The sequence below is a fragment of the Amphiprion ocellaris genome, chromosome 14 (assembly GCF_022539595.1).
Source record: "Amphiprion ocellaris isolate individual 3 ecotype Okinawa chromosome 14, ASM2253959v1, whole genome shotgun sequence".
Taxonomy (NCBI): Eukaryota; Metazoa; Chordata; class Actinopteri; family Pomacentridae; genus Amphiprion; species Amphiprion ocellaris.
This window is the reverse complement of record NC_072779.1, coordinates 21,156,455-21,179,414: the sequence shown is the minus strand read 5'-3', so window position 1 is coordinate 21,179,414 and position 22,960 is coordinate 21,156,455. Positions and strand designations below refer to the sequence as shown.

The 22,960-nt window shown below is 39.0% G+C and overlaps 1 protein-coding gene and 1 long non-coding RNA gene across 5 annotated transcripts; both read left to right on the top strand.

Annotated features, from left to right (window-relative positions):
- The first annotated feature begins 1,040 nt into the window (after positions 1 to 1,040).
- On the top strand, positions 1,041 to 13,724 carry hnrnpl (heterogeneous nuclear ribonucleoprotein L). 2 transcript variants are annotated; one of them, XM_023283217.3, is made up of 14 exons: positions 1,041 to 1,200; positions 1,699 to 1,817; positions 2,398 to 2,635; positions 2,941 to 3,026; positions 3,174 to 3,270; positions 3,378 to 3,450; positions 8,006 to 8,041; positions 8,340 to 8,408; positions 8,504 to 8,754; positions 9,095 to 9,216; positions 9,317 to 9,518; positions 9,604 to 9,661; positions 10,819 to 10,914; positions 11,033 to 13,724. In XM_023283217.3, the coding sequence occupies exons 1-14, from the start codon at positions 1,117 to 1,119 to the stop codon at positions 11,089 to 11,091; spliced, it is 1,590 nt and encodes a 529-aa protein (XP_023138985.1). In that variant the 5' UTR covers positions 1,041 to 1,116; the 3' UTR covers positions 11,092 to 13,724. The 2 variants fall into 2 exon arrangements, with proteins under 2 accessions (XP_023138985.1, XP_054873348.1); XM_055017373.1 differs by lacking the exon at positions 8,006 to 8,041.
- A 376-nt stretch (positions 13,725 to 14,100) lies between these two features.
- LOC129350435 (uncharacterized) lies at positions 14,101 to 21,405 on the top strand. Of its 3 annotated transcripts, none has more exons than XR_008603828.1 (4): positions 14,101 to 14,200; positions 15,103 to 15,203; positions 17,049 to 19,102; positions 19,204 to 21,405. It is a non-coding gene; the product is annotated as an uncharacterized LOC129350435 (long non-coding RNA). The 3 variants fall into 3 exon arrangements; XR_008603826.1 differs by lacking the exon at positions 19,204 to 21,405 and having other exon boundaries at positions 17,049 to 18,881; positions 18,945 to 19,162; XR_008603827.1 differs by lacking the exon at positions 19,204 to 21,405 and having other exon boundaries at positions 17,049 to 19,162.
- Positions 21,406 to 22,960: the final 1,555 nt, after the last annotated feature.

The window sequence follows — 22,960 nt, the reverse complement described above, 5'->3', positions numbered from 1 at the left end:
CAATTTTGTGGCAGGTGACCACAGTAAGGCAACAACACCTGTCATGCAGGTAAAGCATCTAAAATCACTGCATGAGTTGCCAGACCAATGTTTACAGCATTTAGGCAGGATCATATGCTGATTATCTGATTATCTTGTCAGTTACATGGGTGGATAGGGACGCATGGTTACAGGGTTTCACATTAGATAACCAAAACCTACCTGTTGATTATGGTCAGTACTGATACAATAACTGATGATAATAATCTCCCAAATGCAAAAATATCCAGTGGTAAATTTACATTACAGAGATTACATACCTACAAGACGCCCAGTCTGTTGTAACTAGTTTGCCATAACGTTAGTGCATTTTTATATGTAAAACGATTAATACAAGGTGCAATCACCTAATTAACATCTATGTTCAAAATACCACTGGGATAGCGTCATTTGTAGAAATGACAGGTAGCTTTCCCTGGGCATAATTCAGAGAGGGCCTATTTGGCAGCTACATTAACAGAGTTATACGTCTACTTTGTGCTTGTATAGTTTTTAAAAATATATAAATGACAAGTTTACACATGCTAAGCGTGTTTCTGCTTGATCAACCCACTACTTTGTGGTCAAACCGTTTCAAACGCTGTTGCCCACGGTTGAATCCCGCCTCCTCTACTGGAAGACTGGGCGATATTCATGATGGACAGGTTAAAGTCACCAATAGGAGCCTATGCAGCGTTTTGACACTGATGCTGCATTCAGTATTCATTATGGGAAAAACTCGTTTTGAGGTCCCTGCTCAAAATAAATCTTTGCGGTTGTTTGTCTCGATATCAGGATTATAATCAAGATAAATTTATCTACATTGAAAGTGTCACTATGTGCTTACAAAGTGTGCTTAACATTGAAAGAGATGCATTCAAGTGCAAAAACTGTATGATTATTTGAATCTTCGTCCTGTCCTAAAAATGTAATTTAATTTTAACAGAAACGTGTGCCTCTGCGTGTATAGCTTCAAAGGCGTAACTGTGGATAAAGGAAAACACAGTCGTTGCTGCCAGCTGTAAAAGCACCATCAGCGTCCCATTTTTCCCGCGGAACTAGAATGCAGCAGTAGGCCGACACAGGGGACAGGACAACATGGCTGCTGCTGCGGGCCGATACTACGGAGAAGGTGGCAGAGCAACGAAAAGACAGAAAACTGAAGACGGAGGAATGACAACGGTAGGTGTTTTATTGTTGCATTGGCACACGGCGTTTTATTGTAATAAAATGGTCTACGTTTGTCTTGTGCAAGTAGGAATTTAATTTGAAATAAAGCAGTGCTTATCTTACAGCTAGCCAAAATGAACTAGCTAACTAGCGCTAGCAAACCGAAGCAAACCACTGGGTTGTTCAGGTTAGCCTGCACGACGAGAATGGAGTTTTGTAATTTAATAGCAGATAACTTCATTTTGAGTACGGATAAGGTACGTATTTTAGCAAATTGTAAATTATGCTAAATTGCACAGAGAAACCGTTGTGTCTTCGGTCGGTGTTTAACGTTTGTAATAACGTTCGTTGCAAACGCAGCGATTATCTCCAACGTAGTGACTGGTTTGTTAGAAGACTCGTTGACTTTGGCCTGTTGTTTAGCTACTCATCTCTGACGGTGTGTTGATTCTTTTTACTAGAGGTGTTTTTATGAACCTGCAAGCATTATGTTGTGTGTTTCCTGTTCAGGAGAGCTACGATGATCCTCATAAACCGCTGCCCTCCCCGGTGGTGCATATCAGGGGCTTGGTGGACGGTATCATGGAGGCTGACCTGGTGGAGGCCCTGCAGGAGTTTGGGGCGATCAGGTAATACCAAGGCACCAAAGATCACGTATCTGTAACATGTTCACTGTTTTCATTCATTATATTCGTCATTTGTGTGATTTTCATGCTTCAGGTTTTCATAATATTGAACAAAGGTACTCATACTATGTAGTCATACACAGTTTGTCTAAGCAGCCTGTTATGGCCATGACTACTAGTACAGTTAACATATCTTAACACCGCTAGCAGAAAAGGAGCTCTGCTTTAGTCAAGTATTCACTTGCTTGTTTGCTTAGGGTTACTTGCATGATTTATCTGGCGAATTTGTATCTGTGGTGTTATACACTGGGCACATCTGTGCTTGTCTGCTAGAAACAGCTGTATGTTGTTTTTTATGGGGTTATTGATGAGTGTCCTGAAGTTAAACCATATATGAACCCGAAAAACTACACAGTTGGCTAAAAACTGTGTAGAACTGCAGATTTTAATGTGAATTCTTGATGACACTTTCAAGTTGCGAGTTCATCCAAGTTATCAGTGATTTAAAATCATTTTTGACTCATGTTTTTATTAATGAAATACGGTTTAGTAATAATATACTTCTTGAATGATTCATTTGCAGTTATGTGGTTATGATGCCCAAGAAACGCCAGGCACTGGTGGAGTACGAGGACATGAATGGCTCCTGTAATGCTGTTACATATGCAGCAGAGAATCAGGTTTACATTGCAGGCCACCCTGCCTTCATCAATTACTCCACTAGTCAAAAGATCTCCCGGCCAGGAGACTCAGATGACACCCGGAGCGTCAACAATGTGCTGCTGCTCACAATCATAAACCCCATCTATCCAATCACCACGGTAACTTGCATGCACTGCCAACATTTCATTATAGTTTTTATTTAGTGATGTCTTGAACTGGTTGCATTACTGGATTACATATTCAGAGAGAATCATTAATTAGATGACTGAACAATACGTTTTGAGCTTCGTTGTTAGATACAAGCAATTATTAAACATGAATAGTGATGGGAATACATCATTTGAATGTTCACTGAGTGCTACAAGATTACTGTTTGATTACAGGTGCTACTGCCAATACAGCCATCAAGGAGTATACTGGATTTATTACAGTACTATATAAATCTTCCTTTCTACTTCTACAGGATGTGCTCTACACAATTTGTAACAACTGTGGCCCTGTGCAGAGGATTGTAATCTTCAGAAAGAACGGTGTCCAGGCCATGGTCGAATATCCTTTTCAGTAATTGCCTTTTTATTCGTCGCTTTGTTTTCCATTTGAATAAATGGTGGCTGTATAGCATGGTGATGTTTAATTATATTGGAGAACTCAAACATCTTCAGATAATCAGAACTTACCTTAACTCATTGCTGCCACGTTTGATTCAGTCCAAAGTGCTCAGAGGGCAAAAGCTTCTCTGAACGGAGCAGACATCTATTCGGGCTGCTGCACTCTAAAGATCGAATATGCCAAGGTGAGTGTATGGAAGTGTCTGATCAACGTTTGTACTTGACTAAAGTATTGTCATGTGTAAGTTTTAGCAAATTAGTTTTCATTATTGTAACGCAATCCTTTCCGCAGCCTGCGCGCCTTAATGTCTTCAAGAACGACCAGGACACATGGGACTACACAAACCCTAACCTGAGTGGCCAAGGTAACATGCAGTCCCCAACCCTTCTTTCTCCCTTTTTCTTCCTCTTTTCCTCTCATGCCACTGTATGGGATGGCCAGGGTTCTCTGCCTCCAGGTGTATTGCCTTTGATCACAGATGAATGCTTTTGTTTACCGTGTAGCTGAACTCAGTGTCCAGAGGCAGTATTCCTGTGATGCCCTCACAGTCTTTCTGCATTTTCTCGCAACACAGCAGGCGCAAAGTAAGGGCACGAGGAGCAACCTCGAGGGCAGCCAACCTCAATTACAGGCTCATGCATGTGAAAAGCCCAGTGCACCCATCACAGTAGCATAGGCAGGTGCATCATTCTTCACTTAGGTTCACATCCCCTGTAGAGCATGTCACAGCGGCACAATCTCACATCCCTGCTTACTGTAATCCAGTAAAAATATCAGAAAATATCAAACCCCCAGCTGTCTTTCAAACATACTGGAGATTTTATCCTAGCTTAAATTGGACATTGCACTACTCAGCTGAGTTGCTTTGTTTAGACCACTAGACACACCTTTGGTTAAGGGTCCCATGACATGATTTCTGAGATGTCAAATGTTTGCTAGGTTTTGATGTGCTGTACAATACATGTGACTTAACTGTAGGAGCATCTTGGTTTGATGGTAGGTAACGGTACAATCAGCAGAATACACACCGTCGGTACAGCAGCTGGCACCCAATTTGGTCATTGGTTGTCATAGTGTGGTAACATTACAGCTAGCAGAGATACTAACTGCCGGCATTGTGTGTTCTGTCACTTAATGATCACATTTTATGTTTGGATGGATAGTTAGCATACATCTCAAGGACTTAATGAGTTGGTGAATATGTGACAGTCGACACCAAAGAAAGGAGTGTGACTTCATTCTAACGATGGGTTAACTGCGGTTTTCATATGTTCTGTCCCATCTTTGACATGGGGTCTGTGACCCAAGAAGATGTGGCATTTCATGGGACATTTATTGTAAAACATGCAATACTAATATACTTTATTGTATCATCCACATTGTTAAACTTTCAGTTAATATTTGTTGTATCAATAAATTTGTATTGTTTTGAGACTCACCGATCAACTTGTGCAAGACTAGATAAGGTGCAGCAGATTTTTAAAAGTAGCAATTACAATATTCAGCATAATTATGGATATCAGTTTTTTGGAATGTTGAAAAAGTATGCTTAAACATCAATGTCATAACATTCATGAAACCTCCAAGAAAGAGATTTTTCTCTGCGACTTCTGAACAAAATGCAGGATATTACTAAATGCAAGTAGGCGAACTGCTGGATAATCAGATTTCAGGGTAGCTTGAACAAGAACATTCGCTTCTCTCTCAAACTAGGGCCTTTTTAGAAAGGACATTACTGCTTTTTCTGGTATTTTAACCCTGGTCAGACACAGGCTTAACGGGAGTGTAGCAGACACAGTTGCAGGTATTTTTCTTATACACAACCATGACCATAACATGTACATTGCAAGTTTCATACAAATGTTTGTCACCATGTCCTCTTCAGAGATTTCTTCATTTTCTATAGTTTGTGCTGCCTTCCAACTGAGAGGTACTCCTTGTGTCCTCACTGTGCAAACTCATACAAGCTTATCTCAACTTCTAAGCAGACACAGCGGCTTCTACAGCTACAGTTTAACAGCAACCACAGCCACAACTAATGTAAATCTGCTCGGTGGCATACATCGGACACAGTGGGGCATCAAATACCGGAACACAACCTCAACTCAGTACTTCCTTATTCCAACTTCATCATCACCCCTATCGCCACCACCTCACATGGGAATCCATTTTATTGTTGGTGGTGGACAGTAGCCACCATTTCAGTTTGAGGGACAGAAATACTCCAAGGCCACGCGAACAGACACCTCGCATATCCACCACAGACTGACGATAGATTGATAAGCATCTACCACCACCTCTTTACCAGTACAGCACATCTCATCTGCAGAGCCCTGAGGAGTCACCAATTTGACACAACACATTGATGAGGGCGGGAGTCAGGTGTGTGGTCATTGAGGCCACACCTCCTAGCTCTTGGGATGTGCCTGCCATAACACAACCACAGGGAGCAACAGAGGAGTTTTCAGACACACTCAGCCCGACCAGGGAACAGATGACACCACATACTGGGGCAGTAAACAAAAAGAGGCCATTCTCTCTCAGATGCTAATACTCCTCGTCTCTACCTTCCTGTGCCGAACACAACATGACAACACAACGAGCTGAATTTCCAAGGCAACACACAGCTGAGTCGCCATGACAGCACATCGTCACGCAGATATTCCAGATGTCTTATTTTCAAGCACTAGATGCCTTTTCATTTTGCAAGTGGCTGGGAGCTATTAAACCAAATAAGCAAGCATCATGCGAGCGTCCATTTTTACATGAGAAGAAATATCACCGGGGGGGCCTATGAAGACACAAGCATCAGACACCTATCAAGCATACAAGCACAGAGGCAAACAGATTACAGATCCTTTCCCAAAACTTTCTACATTTATGGACTCTGGTGTTCTGTTTTCCCCTGTACCTTCCTCCCCATTCCCCCCTTCTCTCTGTGCTGTTCTTGTGTTGTTTCTGCGTTGTTTCATTTTCCCTTTTTGCACTGGCCCATAGTGATGCCTTTAACGCCTCCCGTGTGATGCAGGTTTGGCTCAGTGTGTCTGTGGACTGACAGCCCACTCTCAAACGGTGCAAATGTCCTGCTTTGTGGTCAGAGCACGGTAAGCTGGAAATGAGCCTCTAATAGCAACTTTCAAAACAGACCGGCAGCAAGTCAAAACCAAGCATGGACGTGTGGATGCACTTTTCTCTCTGGTGGTGGGGATGCAAGGAAAGAAAGAAGAAGGAAAAGACTGAAGAGGGAGAATGAGTTGAGGCTGGAGTCAGAGGTTGGCGGGTAGCGTCCTTGCTGAAGACTGCCCCCTACCTGCCCACTGTGTCCCATGCTCCATGTGTGGTGCTGTAAGTACTGAAATGAATAAATAATCTGACTTGATGGTTAAAACTTCAACCTTACTGTGAAACTAAAACAACGTTACTGTTGTTTTAAATTCGTGAGATTTAAATAAGCTTGACAAGCTGTCATCTAATTCTCTTGACAACTTTCTTCTTGTAAAAGAAATTGATACATTTCTGGCCGTCTCATTGTACTGCCTTTTGTTGGGTTGCTGAGCACCTTAGTATCCAAGGGACTGCATGGGATATCGGCAGTTGAAAATTCTTGACTTCCAACTACACAGTAGCTGCAGTTAATGTGTATTGTCCGACTTGTTATTTTAAAAAATCAGGACTTTGGTTTTCGAGCTGGCTTTTATTTGGGTGTAGCACTGCTTGTTAAGTTCTCACACATGGTGATGGCATATAATAATGGCATAACCACGGGTTTTTTTGTTTGCACTACTAATATAATGGAACTATGTTAGATTTACAACCTATTTCTGCTCACCTAGTGTTGAACAGGTAATCTTTGAATGTCCATATGTATCATAAACATTTTGGTTAGTTAAGATAGGATTTAATAGTCAATCCAAGTCATGTTTACAGATGTGAAAAAAGATGCCAGTGGCTAACTTTAATCCCAAAATTAGTCTGTTTCACCTGAGAGATTAGAAATTTTGGGTGATGCTTTAAAAAAAAAAAAAAAAAAAAAAAAAGTTGCTAACAGGCCACTGTAGCTGTGCAAGACAGCTAATAGTGTGTTGGTGCAAGTCTGTCCCCAACGCACCGTTATTTGGAAACCTTGATTATTGCATCACTGCATCCTCCAAAAACAGTTTGAGATGCTTGGATTTTGAAAAGTTTAAAGTACATCATATGAAACGTATTGAGAGAACAGCTGTTTTTTTTTTTCATTCATTGACCTCGTGCTTATTGATGCCTTTGTAAAATCGATGTAGGTGGACAGATCTGACTCATGAAGCAGAAAGACTTCACTTCCTTCAGGTCACATTAAACTATAGCTTTATTTTAACTGTCAGTACAAATTATTGTTTACAACAGATTATGAGCATTTCGTTCACAATGAAAGCCATCAATGTGGTTTTTACAGATGCTAAGAGTAGATTGTTGATCTGTTAAGCTTCATGATGTGGCGCACACAAACTTGTGGTGTTTGATGAAGAGAATTTGCAGTATTTTGCTGAATGGAGCTCAAAGGAAAGCTTCTTTCTAGCAAAAAATGAGTCATTATTTACATCAGTACGTGGTTCTTTATGATGACGTTGAATCAGTCTTTAATTCTGGTTTAATTGTCCCCTCCACAATGTAATTAGTCCCAATGCTTGATGTCTTTTCACTCCTGTGTTTTACCTGTGTCGTGTCCTCATTTGTAATAACTGTATAGTTTTCATAGTTTTCAATAAAAGGACTGGTGCTGCTCTTGGCACTGATGCATATTTAACTCTCTGATCATCTACTTGAATGTCTCTAGTCTGTATGATTGCCTAGGATGTAAAGAAATGTGTTGATGCAGTGTTGCCAAATTACTTTGTCATTATTAATTTGGATTTGACTTGTGTATATGTGTACCTGCACAGATGCTGATGGTGAAGGCAATTGGAACAATTCACAAGGTGTGTGTGTGTTTGTACTAGGATGGCAGATATGGGAGGTCTTTTAAAAAATGCTTGAAAGCTATCTTTCAAAATCACTGCTTAAAAAAAAAAAAAATCTCCATTATGTCACCTGTTATTACATTAGCAAAAATAAAGCCTGCAGACTTTTAAACACTTTTTAACAAGATGTCAGGCCCCTCTGTTGCATGTCAATCACGAACTCCCTTAGCATGTAGTAACCCATGTAAGGTCCTTGTGTGATACCTGTGGTGAGGAAGCTGTTGTGACGTGCTACTGCTTTTATTTACCATTTTAGATCCCAATGCCAATCCCAACAAACGCCAGAGGCAGCCGGCTCTTCTGGGAGACCACCCCCCTGATTATGGTAAACATCCCTTAAATAAATTGGTGTGATGTATAGAGGAATGGATTCCATTTCAATAACTGTCTGTAACAAGGTTTATTTCTCCTCTACTGCAGGTGGCCCGCAAGGAGGTTATCATGGCTACAATGATGACAGCTACGGCCCCCCTCCTCCCCATCGCATGGGGCCGGGTATGGGTGGCCGTGGCCGTGGTAGCCAACGTTATGGTCCTGGATATGGACCACCACCACCTGAGTATGGTCCTCATGCCGACTCCCCAGTTCTAATGGTGTATGGCCTGGAACCCTTGAAGATCAATGCTGATAAGGTTTTCAACATCTTTTGCCTCTACGGCAACGTGGAGAGGGTGAGTGAACTGATGTTAGGCAAAGAACATTAGCCCTTGGCACTCCAAGCAGATTCTAACCAATTTTTGTTCGCCACATTATTTGTACACTGGATAATTTTTCATTGCGATTTAACCTCCCTGAACTATTTATTTTGTTGTTGTTAATTTTACCCTTATGAATGAGTAATATTTGTTCTGCTGTTAGACACCATAACCTGATGACTTTGTCAAGTTATCATGAATTCAAATGTCATGGATTCACTTTATTGATTTTGATGTCTGATGTATGAAGCTTTAAGGTGCTGCTGTCATCAATCATCCAGTTTGTGTGCAGTCAGGTCTTTTTTTCTTTCTTTAGGTCAAGTTTATGAAGAGTAAGCCTGGAGCAGCAATGGTAGAAATGGGGGACTGCTACTCTGTGGACAGGGCCATCACTCACCTCAACAACAACTTCCTTTTCGGACAGAAACTCAATGTTTGGTAATAGCAGTTCTAAAAATGTATCATCGACTGTTAGAGAAAGATACAAAACCCAGAGCTAAGTATACAGATGTAAGACACCTGGCCTCTTTTCTTGCAGTGTGTCGAAGCAGCAGGCTATTGTGCCAGGGCAATGCTACCAGTTAGAGGACAACACTAGCAGCTTCAAAGATTTCCACGGGTCCCGCAACAACCGCTTCACCTCCCCGGAGCAGGCGGCTAAAAACCGAATCCAGCACCCCAGCAACGTCCTACACTTCTTTAACGCACAGCCCGATATTTCTGCAGAGATCTTCAACCAGGTAACAAGAAGAGCCAGCATTTACAAGGTAAAGATTTTCCCCAAATCACCACATCAGCTTCACTGCAGCTGGTCTCTCCTTCCAGGTCTGTGAAGAACTCGGAATTAAGAGCCCCACAAGTGTGAAGCTTTTCACTGGAAAGAGTGAGTAATGTGTTACAGCCTGATCACGACTAGTAACTGCTTCTGTTTATGTGTGCAGTCATTTGCCTATTAATATTATTAATTATTATAATTATTATTGTTATTAATGTTATTCTAGATTGGGGGAAAGTAAAGGAAATAGAAGCTAAACAGATTTGTGTGGGACTATAGAAAGGCGAAGGCTAAATCGTTTGGTGTGGTGTACAGTGTTTACACAAGAGGAACTTTTTGACCGTACACCTAAGAATACTTACAGTTTCATGTTGAACACACAGCTCTTCATAGTGGGACTGGGACCTCTTGTTATACTTTATCAATATGCTGGCTAATATGTTAATCTAAACAGACTGCTGTGCCCTCAAAGTGGTGCTTATCACATTGACCAGAACAAAGTGAAAAGAACTAAATGGTGGGTGAAGAAGATGAAACTCTCAGGGGAGAAATGGTGGACAGTGGGGGGAAAGCAAATCAGGGAGCGACTGAATTGAATTGACACATTATTAAAATTGAATAATGATAATGCTCACATGCTAGATGCCTTGCTACTGCTGGAACTTGTGGCGACTCTGTAATTGGCTCTTTTAGCCTTGAAAGTGCGCCAAAACGAGGACAAATAGTAGCTACGGCATCTAACTTCAGTTCTATGACCACATAGTAAATCCAGCAGTAGAGCTTTGTTATGTTAGACAATATGAATAATTTTACTTTGTTGATGGCGGTGTTAGAAAGGATAAGACTAGGCTGTAGGATGGTAAAAAAAAGACTCTTATTGAATTCAGCCAATCATTCATCAATTCAAGCATTTGTCTCCTCTGAGTTTAATCAATCAGCATCAACCCCCAACCCTGCAGCGGGTACTTTTTCTTTCCTAAAAACAGCCTTGAGAGAGGTTCAGACATTGTGATGTATCATAAATGGTTGTCTCAAATTGTAATCGAGTTTGGCAGAATCTTGACACCATGGTTATTGTGAACAAAATGTCATGACAATATTGTATCATGAATTACTCTGTGATCCCCACTCCTATTTCAAAGTAATCCATATGACAGTAAATCAAACATAGCTCCTTTTCTGAAGGCGCTAGCTACTTTTAGTCCCTTAGCACAAGCTTAAGAATTATTTCTTATGGTGAACCATCATCTTGTGTGACCCAACAGGTGAGCGGAGTTCATCTGGTCTGCTTGAGTGGGAATCCATAAATGATGCCATGGAAGCTCTGGCTTTGATGAACCATTATCAGATGAAAAACCCTAGTAAGTCTTTAACTTGTTACATGAACAGACCAACATATTTTTAAAAGATAGTCATGCAGTTTTTACTCTGTATTGAACATTTTAAAACGTCCTTGTTTTTCTTTCCTGTGTCTTCTAGGTGGGCCTTACCCTTACACACTGAAGCTGTGTTTCTCAACCACACACCATGCCAACTAAATACTCTCCTCAGAATATTTGTAACGTTTTGTGTCTTTGCATTGAGTATACTGCAGTTCTGTTGTCACGCACCATTAAAACAGTATTGACAAAAACTAAGATTAATGTGCTTTAGAAAATGTTACTTAAATTATACTTTTTTTAATGATTTATTTTAATTTTACAAACTTTTTCAATCAGTTGTTTGTTTTGTATGTTCACAACACTAGATCTGAACACCACCCCCAAGTTTTTGGTTTCTAAATAAAGTGAACGCTAACTATAATGTGAGTACTGCTTTAACCTGTGTTCACATCATCAGAGATGTTTTGTATCATCATTTCTTCAGGTCCATTCATAGAAATAAAGATACAATGGTTTGCCAGCTTTTACCAAGAGAAGCAGCTGTAGTTTTGTGCTCCTGCAGAAGTGGTGAAGGAACTGCTGATCAGCGTTATTGGATAGCAGAAGTGAAAATGTCCTCTTTAGGCAGCATTCAGTCTTTATCAACATCAAGTTGTTAATTCTTTTTGGTAAACAGTGCTGTGAATATTACTTTTGCTGGAAGTTAATTAGTGAAGCATTAAATGTGCTAATTACCTTTACTTTTTTTTTTTTCAAATGTTAGAACATCTATTTACAAGCCCTACATTAATTAAAGCACATTTTAAAAAATGGAAACATTTCTTCTGTACCTTTTAAATTATGCAATCACCTTAAAGTTTTTTTTCGATGTTCTTGAGTTATTCACAGCACTTTTAAATATATCAGTAGATAGAGATACCTTTATTTTTAACCAGACCACACTATCTTTAGAGTATACAGACATTTGTAGTATTTTACAACATTATTTCTCCCAAAGTAGTAACTTTCTAGAGAAAAAGATTTTGTTGCACACAGAAGGGACACATTTTTAAAGAATGTTTTGTTAAAGATCTCAAAGAATCTAGAATTTTTAGAAAATAATTTAGAGAAAATATTTTTTTCCCTTGTCAGTATGGGATTTTTTTATATGCTGAAACCTCCCCGAGTATAATTAAAAGCCAACACCATGGCTGAGTATTTCCACATTTAGCCTGCAGTGCACTGATGTCGGTCTCAAAAACAGACCTCAGGGTTCCAGAGATCATATACCTAAAGAACCAGTCCTGTCAGTGGAAACTGCTTAAGGGGTATTAGAACTGGTTTCTGGTCAGTGTTCATGACTCAACAATAAGGAAAAGACTGGGCAAAAATGGCATCCATGGACAAAAACCACTGCTGACCAAAAAGAACATAAAGGCTCGTTTTACTTGTGCAATCATCTGAATGATCCCCAAGACTTTGAAGGGAATATTCTATGGACTGACCTTTTTGGAAATTGTGTGTCTCGTTACATCTGAAGTAGAAAGTCACAGCATTTCAGAAAAAGAACATCATGCCAACAGTCAAACATGGTGGCGGTAGTGTGATGGTCTGGGGCTGCTTCAGAACCATGAATTCTGTTCTCCACCAGAAAATCCTGAAGGAGAATATGTGACCTCAAGCTGAAGCGCACTTGGGTTCTGCAGCAGGACAACGATCCAAAACACACCAGCAAGTCGACTTCTGAATGGCTTAAAACAGCCGTATTCAACTAAAATTCAAAGAGATCCAGTCAGAGAAAATGTATTAAAGCAAAGGTCCGGAACATCATAAAGTCTGCCTTCAATTAGTGCGATATATGATGATGTGACCTAGAAGTTTTATCAGCGTGTGCATGTAATCAATAACTGACCATCAAATCAAATAAATTCAGTACGGTTCAAAAACATTTTGACAACATTTATTAACAAATAACTTTTGATGTAACTGTACATCTTAAAATTAAGTGCAGAACTTGAAAAAATAATGACTAAACAACCCAAACCAGCTTGTATACATCTTTAACAATACCCAAATCTCAAAAAATGTAAACAATTGCACACTTTTACATTTTTTTTCCTGTCTTGTCACTCCCCTTATATCCCTGCTGCTTAATGGGAGAACTGAACTGCAGTTTGCCCTGCCAGTATTTTTTGAATTGTGTATTTTGAATTGTGGTCTGAATGGTGTCAGGGTTGTTCTCAAACACATTTGGAGCTCATTGGTCAGTCTGGAACCATATTCAGGTTTGATTATGTTCATAGTTGAGAAAGGTGCCTCCAGCTGTATGTTGAGCCAAACATGGTGAGCATGTGCAGGACTATTTCCCTCTCAGTGTCGCTTTATTCATTTTCCTTTTTTGTCTGTCCTTCACCTCTCACCTGTTTTCTGAACGTGGAGCTGTGATGTTTAGCAGCTGCAATGCAGAGACTTCTCTCCTCTGTTGTTGACACTGTTCTTGTGAAATTAGCGGCAGTGATATCTGATTTGCATAAACAGACCAGTGCAAAACCGGTGGATTGTGTTTAGGCTAAATCTGAAGAAATTTTGAATTATAGCAAAAATCATTCTTTAATGTTTGATGGCATTCCAGTATATACAAGTTGTAAAATTTGAGATTGTGGTATGACGTTTTGTAGAGAAGCAGTCTGTATTACTGATGAAATTACGCAAATGCTGCCTGAAATATATTCAGAATGGAATGTAAAATAATTGTAGATGGTGTAAAAACAAACTAAAGAACTTTTTTCAAATAAACTTTTGAATTGACAGTCCTGTCTTGGATCATTTATGCCTGGTGGAACGTGTGCAGACTGAACTTACTAGAAGAAAAAGGAAGTTGTTCTCTGTTTGCTGATGACATTACAACATGCACTGATGAGGAATTCATTAAAAATTTGGTGTAAACCTTAGTATGCTTTAGTCTAGAGCAGGGGTTCCCAAAGTGGGGGTCACGACCCAAAACTTAGGATCACCTAAGTTTTCGCTAAGCTGTGCCAGTAAAACAGAAGCGACCGGTCAAATTTAAAATCCCTTTACAATTTACTGATTACAGGTACCGGAATTGGTCATCAGCAAGCGTGGAGCCAAACGACAACAAGATTCTCAGAGGGCGGAGCCAGAGAGCAGTGATTGGTCAGACCATATAGAAGACAGCGCGCTAGCTGTCTAGTCTCTGTATGTCTATGGTGGGCACGTCTGGTAGCATCTCTGGCTGCTGTTGATCTTGTTTTTGGAGTAAAACACGGTAAGAAGATAAATACTTCTAACCTGTAGCGTTATTTTGTTGTACGTTAAGTCAGCGACTTGTGAAGAGTTGTGTTTTGTCGTGTTTGAGCAGTTGGTCCGGACGCGTTAGCTAGCTAAGCGGCTAAGTTAGCTAGCGGGCTAATTAACACAGGTGGCTAACTTACCGCTGAACACCTGTGTTAGTTGCTTTCGCAGCTGTCCTCATTATTAGAATGACTTTCTCAACCTGTATTTCTCTGCTGTGTATTTTGGCTTGTAAAAAAGTTATTTTACTTTAAGGTTAACTGAAACCCGTTCAGCTGCACTGAAGTTTAACATTCAGCTGGTTTGAATTAAACCGCGCTTAACTTAACATTGCGCAACATTCCTTCTCTGAATCTCCATAATTTCATTAAATTCCTTTTCTCTTCCACTGCTCAAGTTCAATCCAGTATATAAAATGACATTAATAGTGAATAAACTAACAACCAGCCATTGTATTTATTTATTACTGCATGTATTTGTAGTAAATCATGAGTTGAAACATCCTACTTTTGGATCTAGAACTGTACAAGCCGTTCATTTTCAGTCACCTGACGAGTTAAACTCCCCTTTTTATGTGAGCAGAAAGCAGAAAGTCTGAGTTAACAAAGAAAGTTCTTTATAATTTGCGATACCTATTATGTCTGACTGAGGCTTTAGTTTTTGTTGAGCTGATTTACACGTAGAAACTTTGTTCAGGAAAATTTCTCAGTAGCTCAGAGGACAGGCTGCTTTTTACACAACCTTGTAAGAGAATGTCTGTCAATGCTTTCAGCAGAATTTAGAAACACAACACTTCCTAAACAGATATTTTGAGGCTGTGAGGTTGAACGTTTGAGAGTATATCAGTGTGTTTGTTTGTGGTCTTTCTGTTTCTAGGTGGAAGCTGAATTAGTGAGGATGACTCCTGCTCCTGTCATCTCTAAGCTCCTCACACATCTTTACCTGCACATGAGGAAAATCACTCCTGTAGAATGCAGGTATGTTTGTCATTATTATAAAAAGATGTTGCCTGGTGACCTGTCAGAAACCCATTATACAGAGTCAGCCAAAATAATGTTTACACACATCAGGAAAAGAAAAACTTGCATAAATATTTCAATACCAAATTTATTCAGACATCACGAGATTAATAAAAGTTATCTTTGGCCTCTACAATTACAAGAGGTGCTCAAAGTGGTGGCCACTGGCTTCCAGACATTTCTGTTGTGTTGTAGACGTCACTTGTTGATGCTCCATTCATGAGGGTAGCGCCATCTGTTGGGAAAACATCGTACAACAGGACACAGAGTTATCGTACTTTGATCAAACTTAGAAAGAGGTATCTATATGTATAGAAGTACTTATACAAATGAAGTATTTATAAAAGTTTTTCTTTACCTGATGTGTGTACATTATTTTGGCTGACTCTGAACTTAATGAGAACAAAGCTGTCATTTAATTGTTGCTCTTAAAGCTTCTTTAGTGAAAACCAGCTGGTGTTCTGCTTTGAAACAAACTGCTGTTGAGGTCTGTGTTTTTAGGTTTAACCCCACAGTTTCTGAATGAACTGATAGTTTTTTTTTCTGATCAATGTGGACGTTATAATTGATGGTAACATTTACTGATCATATAATCAGCATGACAATATAACAGTCTAACATTCTGACCACCTGACTAATACTGTGTTGGTCCCTTTATGCTGCTAAAACTCCTCTGACCCAGTGGTTCATCAGAACCTCTGGGGATGTCCTGTGGATTCTGTGGATCCTGTGGGTTGCAGGGTGGGTCCTACCTAGACCAGGCTGATCCTGGACCATCCCACAGATGCTCAATCAGATCTGGATGTGGGGAGTGTGGAACCCAGGTGAACAGCTTAGCTCTGTCGTGTTCCTCGGACCACTCCTGAGCAGTTTTAATTTGTCCTGCTGAGGGAGGCAGCTGGCATCAAGGACTGCTGTTGCCATGGAGACTAGGGGGTTGTTTGTCCTGCAGTGTTTAGGTGGTGGTACATGTCAAACATCCACATGAATGTCAAGGTTTCCCAGCAGAACGTTGCATTAGAACAAGATGATGGATGTTGTTCTCTTCAGCTGTCAGTGGTCAGAATGTTGTGGCTGATCGGTGGATCTGTCTGCCTTTACTCTGACATCCAGAGTTATACAAAAGTGTAGTATGTGTGCAGTGCAGAAGAGATTTACTTTATTGTATGCAGTTTTTTTTTTTTTAAGGGAGAGCATTTTTTTTATCCACCTGAAGAAGACCTAATCTTTCCCTTCAAAGGATAGTTAATAATTACTACAGCTTCCATAGTGGTCCCATCAGAGAAAATCATATCCATATACAGATTTTTATTAATTCCAGGGCTGGTTCAGTAAAGATTATAATAATAACTACATCAGATAATTCTTTGTCGCAGTTGGAATTTTGCAGCCTGAGAGATGGTTGAGAAGGTTTGCAGTTCTTGTTTTAGCAAAATATGTTATAATAGAAGATCTTTATTGTCATTGTACATGAAATTATCTGCAAACCAGCAAAGTGTATCAGTCTGAGGTATCTAAAAATAAAAAAGTAAAGAAAAATGCTTCTAAAGCCAATAATAAACAGAATATTTTGAGGGAATATTCTAAAAAGGAAAGAAAAGCTCCATTCTCACTCCTCTCAGGATAAACTGTCATTAAAATTGACTTTAAATTTAGCTTCAACACGAGATAAAAACATTTACTTTCATTACTGATATTGTCAAGTTTTAATAAAGTTCATGCTACTTTTATAAAATGATGAAAGTGAATAAATTGTATTTCTGTGATCTGTGTTTGATTTCTGTCTTTTCTCCTGTCATCCAGATGTTCAGAGGGAGATGATGCCACATCTGGTCCAGCTGATGGAAGGTCTTGAAGTTCTCTGACTGGCCTCGACTGAAGATGGTCGTCTCACTGGATTTAAGGTTCAGATGCTCAGTAACAAACTCCACCAATGAGCCAACAGGGAAGCTTTAGGTTTATTAAATGTTGCTATGAAGGTATCGCTGTTTTTCTTTGTGAATGCAATGTGCTCCAACTGAAACTTGAATTAGAACTTAGAAGTAAATCCTTCCATCTGAAAGGATTTAGTTGCATTAATAACCTCATAACATTCTAATTTTTATTCCAGTCTTGGTTGGAAATAGAATCTCTGTATTGATTCAGGTAAAAACTGAACTTCACAGCATGTTGAAGCAAAACAACCAGATGAAAACTGTGATGGTGTTGGATTGTCAGACCGTAATGTTGCAGCTCAAAGCAGCTTTTCTATCTCAGTTCATTCTGACATTCAGCTATGAATCAACACAGCAGATGGTGATCCATGCTGTGGAAGTCTCACATCTCCTGATTTAATGGAGCTGCTTTGCACTTTTTACACTGTTTATTCACCAACACTTTATTTAATAAAAGTCCCATCTAGTTTTTATGAGGAATGTGATGTTTTAATTTCTCTGTGAATAACTGCAGTCTAATGCAACAGCTGGAGTTGTAACATCTGTCCTGATATTGATCATGAAGTATTGATCAGAATACTTATGGTCAGCAGTCATCCCTGAAGTTTTACATTAAAATCTTTACTTGTGTTGTGAACTTTGGTAAGAAGCAGAAACGTTAGCGTTGCCATGGATACATGAGTGTTAAATTCTGTCCATGTTTCCATTTTGGGAAATGCAGTCCAGTTCCAGAATGTGGAGGAATTTAGTCTCACAATCACAGACAACAAATATTATCTGAAAGTCGGGTTATTGTTGTTTATCAGCACAATACAAAAAGATTAATGTTAGAAATATTCCAGTTAAGACTCTAGAATATCATGATTTATGTAAATTTACCTCAATAATATGAATGTTCAGGTTAAGATTGTACAGTGATATTTATTATGTAAGTTTAGCTGATTAAAGTTTATGACTCTGCACTAAAATATTATTTAAATTGACATCATTATTATAATATTTAGGGTCAGACCCTACAGTATTGAGATTAAGAAATCAAATATTCTATAAAATGTAAATACACTGAACTCATTTGGATATATTTAAGTGAGACTCTACAATATTATTTGACACAAATCTATCTAAATCAAAATTTTAATAATTTTCAAGCCAAACATTTACTGGACTGATTTAAATATTAAAATCACTCCTTTCTAATCCTCTGCTGTACGTTCAAACCTGAGGCCTTAAATAGAAACACACAAGTATCTGATTGAAGGAACTTCTGCAGAGTCCTGGTTCCAGAACATGATGATAGAATTATAGACAAACTTTAACAAAAGCTGCCTGAGAGTTTACAGGTTTTTATGTTGGATTTCTTCAGTAATTTAATGAGCGTTATCAGCAAAAATCAAGTGTTCATTTGATGAACTTCATTTCCTAAAACATCCAGAATTGGAGCTCATATCTTTGGCAGCTGTAAAGTTTCTGCTCCTTCAAAGTTCACAACACAATGAATTAATTCCTAAAACACTCTCAATGCTGGAGAGCGTTTGTGATGCTGAAGCAGTGACCAGTTTTTCTGTTTCTTCTCTGGAGATGCACAATGAGGGACGTCTGCAGAGACTGAGAAAGAGTCTCACCACATCCTGACATGAGGAAAAAGACTTTATTGAAGACTACAATGAGAAAAACTATCAGACAGCAGACGGCTGCATTCAAGGTGAGCTCTGAACATTTGATCTGGAACAGGAATTCAATAACGGCAGCATGAGCTTCATTTCAGTCTGTAGCTGCTGAATTCATGGATGAATCATCTGGCACTAGAGAAGAAGACCATCAAACATCCACGTCAGCTGATGGAGGTCCAAGAGTCTCACCGAACAAACAACCTACAGAGTGAAGACCTCAAATCTGATTGGACGGCCTCCTATTCAGCCACATGTGTGAACAAATGCCTCTAAGTTGATTTGTTTTCTAAAATAAATCTAGTTTGAGTCCTAATCTATGCCTGTGTGTTTGCTTCTTTACACCGCTGTTAACAGTTTAGGCTGTTAGATTGTTCCAGATAAGACAAGTACAAGATTCTTCAGAGCCGTTCTACCACGAGCCTGACAGGAAGAACTCCAACAGCTACTGAATGTTCCTGTGGTCCCCTCAAGGCTACAGGAGGAGTCCTACGAGGACGAGCCGGTCCACCTGATGGCGGCCAGTCGCTGCGGTTCAAAGCCAACACCGACTACGTGGACTTCTACTGGACCACACGGAGGCCTTCAAACCGGACCAACAAGTTCAGCGACTCCCCGACTCGTGGGTCTGAGGACGCCGCCGAGCCTCGGTCCAGCCGGCCTCCTGTCTGTGGGTGTTTGAGTGCTGAGAGGTTTGTGGATGCATGTGAACGTGTCTGTGTTGAAACAGCAGCTTTTGACTCAGTAACGCCGGGAAAAACCAAGAGCTCCTTTATTTGTGACTTCCACTAAAAAAACTGATGAAAATAAGTTTGCCAGGGTTCTGACTGATAACAGATTATTAAATAATGAAAATAATCGTTTAAATATTCCTTTAAACAATCCTTTTAGGTCTACATTTCCTTTACACTGACTTCTTGGTATATGTACAAGTATTTTGGGTGGAATATACCATTAAGCCCGATGTTCAAGGGTTCTTCTGGGAATATACCATTAAACCAACCTTTTAGGTAAATGTTCCAGGATGTTGGGTAGAATATACCATCAGATCAACCTTTTAGGTCTACATTGGAAGATTTTAGAGTAGAATATTACTCCAAACCATCCTTTAGGTCTACATTTAAGGTGGAATACTCCTTTACACCAAGATTTTTTGGTCTACATTGAAGGATTTTAGGTGGAATATTCCTTTGAACGAACTTTTTAAGTTTATGTTCAAGGATGTTGGGTGGAATATACCATCAGACCAACCTCCAAGGTCTACAGTAGTGAATTTTAGGTGGAATATACCATTAAACTCACCTTTTAGGTCTACATTGGAGGATTTTAGGTGGAATTTTCTTCCAAACCGTCTTTTAGTCTACATTTAAGGATGTTTAGGATGGTATATTCTTCCGAACCAACTTCTCAGGTCTACATTTCAGGTGGAATATTCCTCCATACTAACTTTTTTGGTCTACATTGAAGGATTTTTTCTAAACCACCCTTTCGGGTCTATATTTGGGGTTTTAGGTGGAATATTCCTTTTAACCAGCCCCTCAGGTCTCTTTGAGGATTTTGGATGGAATACTCGGTTAAACCAACATTTTAGGTGCATGTCCAAGGATTTTTGGTGGAATGTTCCTTTAAGGTGGATGTTTGAGGACCTTGTAGGTGGAATACTTCCTGAAACCAACCTTTTAGGTCAACATTCAAAGATTTAAGGTGGAATATTCCTTTAAACCAACCTAAATTTCATGTTTTGATCATTATCAAGTGAGAAACCTCAATCCAGACTCCTCATAATGACGTTTGAGATTTATGCTGCTGTTATTTGTTTAGTCCAGACTAAATGACAGAAATCCACAACTGTAATTTTATTTCAGGACTCGGTTATTAAATGTCAAAACAATCCATGTGACTCTAAAAACTCAACAGCTTTACAAACTCTAAGATTAAACTCTCCACAAGGATCCAAAATAAGTTGGACTTCTACATGAGAGCTTTAATTATTCTTCATCTACTTCCTGAAAAGTTTGGTCAATAAAAAAGACAAAAACTAATATTTTCAGCTGAACTAAAGACAGACTTTGTGATTTTTCTGCTCACATGTTGTGTTGTTGTAAACTTACTCTTTCAAATAAATAGCCGCCTAACCCCCTGGAAACCAGCGTTTGTCCTGTTTTTGTGTTGCTCCTCGGCGACCCTAGACAGCCGGGTCGTAATGTTTTTTGAGCAACACACCATACTATGACGTTTTTACAATGATGGTTCTACTATGGAACCAGTTTGACATGTTCAGGTGTTCTTTGTGTGAAAACTCAGAGATTTCAGGTATCAGAAGGTGGTTTTCAACTTTCTTTGTTAACTTTCTGCTTCAACTTTAAACTAAATTTCCTTCACTAACCCAGCCCTCTGGACTTCCAGTAAGCTGTGTTCCTATTGGCTGTCCAGGTGGCTGCTTGGTGTTATCAGGAACACCTGAGCAGCTCAGTGTCTTCCTGCTTTATTTAGCTGCAGACAAACATTTCCTCTGCTTCTCTTCACCACTGAACCGGGTTTGGCTCCAGTTGCTTTAGTTTGTTCTTTAGGCGTTGGCTTGCAGCTTCCAGCAGTAAAATCGTCTTTAATGTGTTTCTTGGTGTGTTTTAGGGCTTTGTACTGGATAGTTGTCTTGGTAAATGTGGTTCTTTAGCCACAGTTAGCACATGGTGCTAATGTGTGCAGTGATTAGTGGATTTGGTGCAGCTGAGTTGTGTCTTTATCTTGGCTGTAGTGAGTCTTCAGAGGTTTTTGGTCAGACACATTCTGTATTCTTGTTTGAGAACCAACGTTGGTTGTCCAGAAGGTAAGAGTTCCTGTCCTGATTCTCTGTTCTCAGAGGTTCTCTGGTAGGCTGCAGGAGACTTTAGCGTTTGGGTTGTGCTAGTTTGGTTTTTGTACGGTTTCATTTGGACGACTATCTTGAGGCCCCTCCATGTGGTTTAGTGAGGTTTTCTGCAACAGTTCTACAAAGCAACCTGCAGCAGAAGAGACTTTGAGAGTTTTTAGGAAGTTCTGGAGACCAGACTTTAGAGCAGCAGAAACATTTGTCAGCAGTTTGAGCAGGAGAAGGTGAGCTTCAGAGTAGAAATGAGACGGAAACCTTCTTGACCCGTGTGGTGAGGTCCTGTACCAAGAGTTTGAGCAGGTTGTGAAGAGTCTGTAGTTCTTTGGTCTGAAAGCACAAGAAGAGTCGACTCATTAAAGGAGAAAACAGGAGATATTGTTGGTTCTTCTGTCGCTCTGCAGTTTCCTTAGACTGAATATCAAGTTTATATTTTAAATGATTTCCCATGTGAGCCCAAGAAGACTTCAATAAACTCCCTCCATCCCCTGGACACAACATATTTTATTACCATGTTAAATCTTTTTTTTTAAATATGTTTTAATCATAGTTTTAGCATAGTTTTTTTCTCTTTGCTTGTTTAGTTTTGTCATCTGTGTGAAAGGTGCTAAACAAATAAAGTTGAATTGATAAACTGAATAATTGACTAACTCATGATTGTGACAACAGAAGTATTTTCATTGTGATTTAAGGGTTTATTTCATTTTTAAGGTTGGGGTTAAAGTCTTGACAGAAAAAGAAGATTAAAGAAATAAACTACATAACAAAAAGCAAATAAATCAAAGGAAAAAACTTAATACAATAAAACTTTTAAAAAGTTTTATTATTAAAAGATTTAAGAATATTTAAGATTGTAATTTTCTAGTTAAACATTTAATTTTGAATTAACGTTTTGAGTCTTTTTAAAGGTTTAATAATCTAATTAAATGTTTGCATTTTTTAAAAAATGTTTAATATTCTTCTTGTTTAATTGTATTTTTTAAATAGTTTAATTATGGAAAATTACTTTATCTGGTATTTTTAATATTTGTTATTTTAAAAATTGTTGTTTAATTTCATAATGACATGTATCATGTGAATTATCATCATTCAATATTTGTCATGTTTAATATCAGTTTAATTTTTTTTAATGTTTAGCTAACTATATTAAACAGACAAAATATTGAATTAGATCATTAAACAAGATAACATACATGTAACTATGAAATTAAACAAATTTTTAAAATACAAATATTAGAAATTACAGAT